Here is a 6605-nt window from a genome sequence, read left to right as displayed (position 1 = left end):
TTTCAAGTTGTTTTTTAGTTTATTTTGCTATATGTTTAATTGTTTTGAGATATATATTTTGAGTTTATTTTAAACACATTTTAAAAAGCACGGATAAAAATTTCGAGATTGCTTTTTTGTTATTTTTTAGTTTATTTTGGGTTGATGCAATGAATTGATGTCTAATTAATTTGTAATTGCTTTTTCAACACCGTATTAATGTGGGGTTGCTGTCTAATTGATTGTAAATTGTTTTTTTAACACTGTATTGTTGTGGGGTTGATGTTAGTTGAGACTGTATTTTTGTAACTAACTGGTTACGACTATAAAAATACTTTTGATTTTTTTTAGTAATATACCATCATCAAAATACCAACTGAATTGTAATGGTTACTTAATGAGATTTGAAAAAAATAAACTAAATTGATCGTGAATGTAATTGTTTACAACTAGGTCTAAAAAAAAACCAGTTACTTAGCCAAACTTGGAAAAAAAAAATAGGATCCAAACAAAAAATCTAAATTGATCATAAGCATATCTGGTTACAGCTAGATTTAAAAAAAAAAATAGATCTTAAAAAAAAATTAGTCGTTATGGTACCTGGTTACTTAGTCAAGTATGAAAACAAAATCAGATAAAATATAATTGATCATTATCGTAACTGGTTACAGCTAGGCCTGAAATAATTAAATATGAATAAAAAGAATCAGTCACCATGAAGCCTGGTTACTTCAACAGGTCTGAAAAAAATAAGATTTGAACAAAATAACATAAACAAATCGTGATTGTAACCAGTTACAATTAGGGTTGGAAGAAAAAAAAATCAAATCTGAAGTACAAAATCAGATTTGAAAGGCAAAATTAGATATGAAAAAGAAGAAGAATAACAAATAGAAAAAAATAATAACATTAAAACAAGAAGAAGGAGATTGAATAAGTTAATTGTTTACAACTAGGTCCACAAAAAACTTAGATATGAAAATAAAACCAGATCGTGATAGTAACAGGATACTTAGACAAATCTGAAAAACGAAAACCAAATCTGAAAAAAAAAGTCAGATTTGAAACAACAAAGAAGACAAATAAGAAAAAGAAGAAGAATGTGAAGAAGAAGAAGACGAACCATAGATGGTGTCGTGATGACTGGAGGTACGACCTCCGTTTTTGGTTGCCAAGTGAGAGAACTCCCCATTATTTTGAGAGAAAATAGTTAATTGCCATTGTTGTGAGAAAAAATGAAGAGACTGAGCAAAAGATATGTGTGTGAGAGAGAGGGGAAAGTAATAGAGAAAGTGTATGTTGTTTATGATATTTAATTTATAATAATTTGTGGGATTCCATATTTAATTTTTTTTCTAGAGTTACTAGTGATGCACATGGCGTGGGGAGTGCTCCCACCGTCTCCGTCTCTATTTATATTTCTAATCTCCGTCCCCGCCCCATCCCCGCTTATTCCCTGTTGGGGACGGAGTGGGGAATCCCTATGGGAACTCATTTATTTAAAAGATAAATTTAAAAAAAAAATCATAAATTATATGTAAATTAAAATATTGCACAATATTTATTATTTAAAATATTAAAAAATCTTCTACTATACTACAAAAACACATAAAGAAATATATAAAATATTATAAAAATATATAAAAATTTAAACAGGCCCTATCGGGGCAAGAAGTGCTATCCTCGTCCTCACTCCATTAAACATTCGAGGATTGAAAGTTATCTCCATCCCCGCCTTGTTCCCCATTTAGACGGGGATTCCCCGCCCATTAGGGGCGATCCCCGCGGGGCCCCGTCTCCATGAGGAAAATGTGCATCTCTAAGGGTTACCATATTTTGTGGCATAAGTTTAATATCCATAAATATAGAAAGTAACTCGTTTTTTTCCATATTTTTGTAAAGTGCACTTAGTAAAATTAAAATAAAAAATTAAGGATTGTAAAACTGTAATTTTTTTTTTGTATTTATGCTTAAAAAAAACCTTAAAAAATGCCAAAGAAAAATTAAGCAAGCCATTTCCACCTTAGATCCGGGCCCAAGCCCGCTAAAGAAAAAGTTTTAAAATGAAATGTGGCGGCAAAGTTGTGAAACTGAATTTTAGGCAAGGCAGACTGACTTTCAGAGAAGTCCCGCCATACTTTTTTCTCCAAAATCTCAAGACTCCTCACTCTAAGCTTCGGTTCAGGTACGCTTTTTTCACAATTTTTTAATGCTAATCAGTTTTTGTTGATAAATTCGATCAGATTGGTTTATAGATTTCTGGCTTGTTCCTCTATTTCTTTCTTGATTTTGGTGAAACCAAACCAATCGGTTTGAGACTTGGGAGGCGCGAATTTTAGTTTTCATTTTCGAGGGAGTCGGGAAATTGATGTAATGTATTAAGGGTTCGGATCTCGTGTTCGATATTTGTCTCAAGAAATTTGAGCGAAATGATTTTTTAATTAGTTGTTTGAATAACTTTGTGCGTTGCCTCTGATGCCCAAATCTGTAGTGTCGTGAATTTCTAGGGTTTTAGTGAGTTGATTGGTTTGTATAAAGGGATAGGGATATGGGTTTTGAATTTGGGGAGAGGAGATGATGAAAATTCTAATGGCTTAAGTTGCAGGAGAGCTAAATCACTATGAAAGTTGCTACAGAGAAGAGCAAAAAGGCAACCAATGTTCCTAGAGAGAGCAGATCAAGTATAAGTAAAACTGGAACCAGCAAATTTAGAAAAACGGGTGGGCGAGATTCCAAAAGAACTGGTAGGGCATCAGGTCTTATAGTTGGCTAATTAGTTATTACTATTGAAGATTTAAAACTTAGAATCTGTGGACTCAATTAATATTTTTTTTAATTTTAATATTTGTCTAATTATGTCTTGTGTCATTCTGCTTACTTTAACTTTGGAGGGCAAGCTGAATGTTCTTCAGTAAAACAAGACGAGCATTCGTTACGATCTTGCACAGCTGAAGGACTGTCAGTGAAGCGTTTGGATGAAACTAAAGGAACACTGAAGGACTTGTCTGCACCTAATCTTTGTCAAGGAAAAACTTTTCTTCCTGATTTGAAGATCAAGTTGCAACTTTTCCCTATAGACGAAGTCACTCGCAGGGGTTTAGAACACGTAAATTCCTGAATCTTTTGAAACATGCATTTTAAATTTTTATTTGCGTTTGCAATACATTAGGTATCATTACTTTCGCGCTGTTATCTTACTCTCTGTTTGTGCATTTAGGATGGATATCATCCTTATTTGGAACTCATCTTAAGAGGTAGAAAGAAGATTTCTTCTGTGCTCGAGCACCTCAATAAAAAGTGGGGGAGTTCAAAAATTGCTATTGGTGAACCAGTGCTATTCCCCTATGATGTACATGGTAGCCTGTCTGGATGCAGAAGGTGGACAATGAAAGATAGTGACATCAAGGCAGGAGAAATCTATGCATTTATTGGAAGTCCTGCAAATTTTCGGTTAAGGTATAAGGTCTAATTATATTCATAGGTGTGTGGGCAAGAGTTTATTTTAAGCGTCTGACTTGATCTCTTTATTTCTTTCATCAACTTTTATGCTTAAGGTACGGCTGGTTCTCAACTTCAGATTCTAAAACTTCTGACGAGCTTCCTGCACCATCAACTCCTGATGTGAAAAAAGCAGATACAGAGGAGATACAAGTTGTGGTATCAAGTGAAGATATTAAACTGATCAATGTAAGTAAAACAACGATTTGATTCCAACTGAGAATTAAGATGCCAAATAAATTAGTAAATTTTGATAGTAATAGATTTTCTTGTTCTATTAAGACGCATTTTAGAAGATTGAAGTCCAATGAACTTCCTTGATGGTTTTTTGTTTCTCGTATGATTAATTTATTTTACAAGTACATCTTGATCAATCTTGTTTCACCAAAGATATCCGAAGGATGAAATGTTCAACTGACTAATTGTTGTGGATTTGTAATTCAGATGTGAATAATATGCTGAACTTGAATTGCACTCTTATCTAAAATGTCTTTTAAGTTTTTTTTGTTTTGTTTTGATGTGTGTGCATGATGGACAGAGGACCGATAGTAAGCCTGGGAATTTCACAGCACAGTGGGATGATATAACTAATATAAGCATTGGAGGCCTTTTATCAGAAGCATCTTTACAGGGTAAGTTCGGTAGCCTTGAAGCAAAATTAACAGAGAAAAGTACAGGATTGCAGCCAGTCCAAACAGACTACTGCCCGAGATCATTTGCATCTTGGGATGATAGTCTAACTAATATAAGCATTGGAGGCCTCCTATCCGAAGTATCCTTACAGGGAAAATTCAGTAATAACGCTGCAAAAGCTATTGGGAGCAATGCAGACTTGCAGCCAACTCAAATGATTTCTGATTCACTTGATGCTTTTATCTCTGCTCAACGTATTTGTCCTCAAGGTCCTAGGCCACCTGCTCATGATTCACACTCATCTATTTTGGATGCTGAAGAGACATGTCATGCATTCCCTGTCCAAAAATTCTCCTCAAGCAAAAGGGTTTCAGCTCTTAGTGGTGGCAGTTCTGGAGGCTGCAGCCAGGAAGCTGGCTCCAGATCATTTAGATTTCCTAAAATTGATGAGGTTTGTTTAATTTTGTTAATGTACATTATGTTGTCAATTGCAAATTGCAAATTTCAAATTTGGTTTATTTATTTATGGTTTCTTAATTTAAGACCTGAAGTTTATTATAAATTTAATGGAGATTGGAGAAGGCTTCAACAAAGTTATTTCCCAGCATGTTTTGAATTAAGTTCTAGAGATTAAAACCACAATACCCGTGCTAGATGAGTGACGGCGTATAGGTATTGAGTTGCTCAAGGAACAACAAGAACCTGGTACTTATGGTGGTCTTAGAAAAAGTTGGGTTGTCTGAAGTGGAAAATCATGTGAATATCTTGCAGTTGTAGTTAATAGGATTAAGCTGCTTATGATTTTTTAATATGCATTTCTTCAATTTCTACATTGATCTTTTGTTATTATGTCCACCTTTGTGCTGTCTACTGTGAATTTGACCTCTTCAGAATGCAAGTAATTATTTCTATTTATTTCTTATTAGATCAGAAGATTAGGCTAAGTTGGAACAGTGGTCATTTCATGAAAGTTTTGCCTTGTCATTTGAGAGGGAGGATTTATTGAGAGTTGGAATAGTGTACATTTTTTTTCCCTAAACTATTAAGTTTAATTCACATTGTGCTTTTACTCTCTAATGTTGATTATAGACCAACGTTCAAGTTGAGGTTCCAAAAGATCATGCATATGAAGAATCCCAAACTGATGTCTTGGTTTCTTCACAGAAGTATATTGATGAAAACAGCCTTGGGTTCGCAGGCATTAATTGGGTATGTTGAATTTCTTTATTATTTAAATAATTAGTTGAGTTCTTTATATGGGTTCATTTATTTATTCATATATATACACATATATAGCTGGTGTAACAATTCGATGCTTCCATGCAGAGTGAATCATTGGGACCCTTTGATCTTGGTCTACCTGCCTCCAGAAACCTGTTCAATGGAGAGAAAGATGGCATAAATGGATTTGGTAAGTAAAAGTTCGAAACTGAGAGGTTACTACTGTTATCAGAAGACATGCAAATTCAGTTAAATAATTGTTCAAAAATAGAGAAAATATGGGTTAACATTTGATTTGTGTAACTATTTTATAGTAAACAAAGCTGGGTACTTTTAAGTTTAATGTGATAAACAACAGTAAAAAAATAATGCATCTTATACCAGATAGTATATACTGGTGTTTGGTTGCGCAATGTGTTGAAACAACACCGATCTCTGAGTTACTCCTAAACATCCCAAATGGGGTTTTGTATCTATTATGATCAAAATTATTGAATTGGTTAATCATTAATATCATTAGTATGATCTCGGTCACAAAATTATTGAATCTACTATGATCTAGGTAATCATTAATATCATTGTTAAACGCCACAAGAAAAAATAAAAAAGCAGTGCACTGTTTAGGAAGGTTTCATTTAACATTTTTGGAAATCCAAAGTATGCTGACCAAAAAGCGTAAAGATGTAGACCGCAGGGTGGCCTATGATTATGAAAGAAAGTGACTCCATTGAAAATTTGCTTGATTGACTCTACTATTTGGATGACTTCTTTCCCTTTAACAAATAATTATTATAGGAGAAGACCTTCAAAAGGGAGTAATACAAATTTACAGGGGGAACAGCTAGTAGTTTGCTAGTAGAGAGCATATTGAATAGTTTGGTTATGGTAGTGTCATTGAGTTATGTGTTTTATTTTCTTTTTGTTGCATTATACAACAGATTTTCTTGCTTTAAACAATTAAAAGAAGTAAGAAATAACAAGATTTGAGTAACATCTGTCAAGAAGTATATTACATTCTTCCATCCTCTGAAGTTGCTAAAAAAAATTAATTAATACTTCTATCAATTGAAAATTATAGCTTCTCATCATTAATCGTAGAAAACATGCTAGAATAGCAAACGCCATTTATTTGTGTCATGTATTACATAAACACATTTTGGTTAGTATTGATTATTGATAAGGCTCACTCACATGATGAGGAATAATAGATTTCTTCTTTTTATGTGGTTGCGTTGCGTGCAGCATGAAACAGCATTTGTCTAATCTCCAACATT

General features: G+C 33.5%; 1 protein-coding gene across 3 annotated transcripts; it reads left to right on the top strand.

Annotated features, from left to right (window-relative positions):
* The first annotated feature begins 2023 nt into the window (after positions 1–2023).
* Positions 2024–5744, top strand: LOC133803513 (TSL-kinase interacting protein 1). 3 transcript variants are annotated; one of them, XM_062241605.1, is made up of 8 exons: positions 2024–2164; positions 2585–2723; positions 2877–3085; positions 3197–3435; positions 3534–3666; positions 4016–4561; positions 5200–5319; positions 5437–5744. In XM_062241605.1, the coding sequence occupies exons 2-8, from the start codon at positions 2600–2602 to the stop codon at positions 5527–5529; spliced, it is 1464 nt and encodes a 487-aa protein (XP_062097589.1). In that variant the 5' UTR covers positions 2024–2164; positions 2585–2599; the 3' UTR covers positions 5530–5744. The 3 variants fall into 3 exon arrangements, with proteins under 3 accessions (XP_062097589.1, XP_062097572.1, XP_062097580.1); XM_062241588.1 differs by having other exon boundaries at positions 2871–3085; XM_062241596.1 differs by having other exon boundaries at positions 2059–2164; positions 2579–2723; positions 2871–3085.
* Positions 5745–6605: the final 861 nt, after the last annotated feature.

This window comes from Humulus lupulus, chromosome 1 (assembly GCF_963169125.1).
Source record: "Humulus lupulus chromosome 1, drHumLupu1.1, whole genome shotgun sequence".
NCBI classification, from domain to species: Eukaryota; Viridiplantae; Streptophyta; class Magnoliopsida; order Rosales; family Cannabaceae; genus Humulus; species Humulus lupulus.
This window is presented reverse-complemented; position numbering and strand designations above follow the sequence as displayed.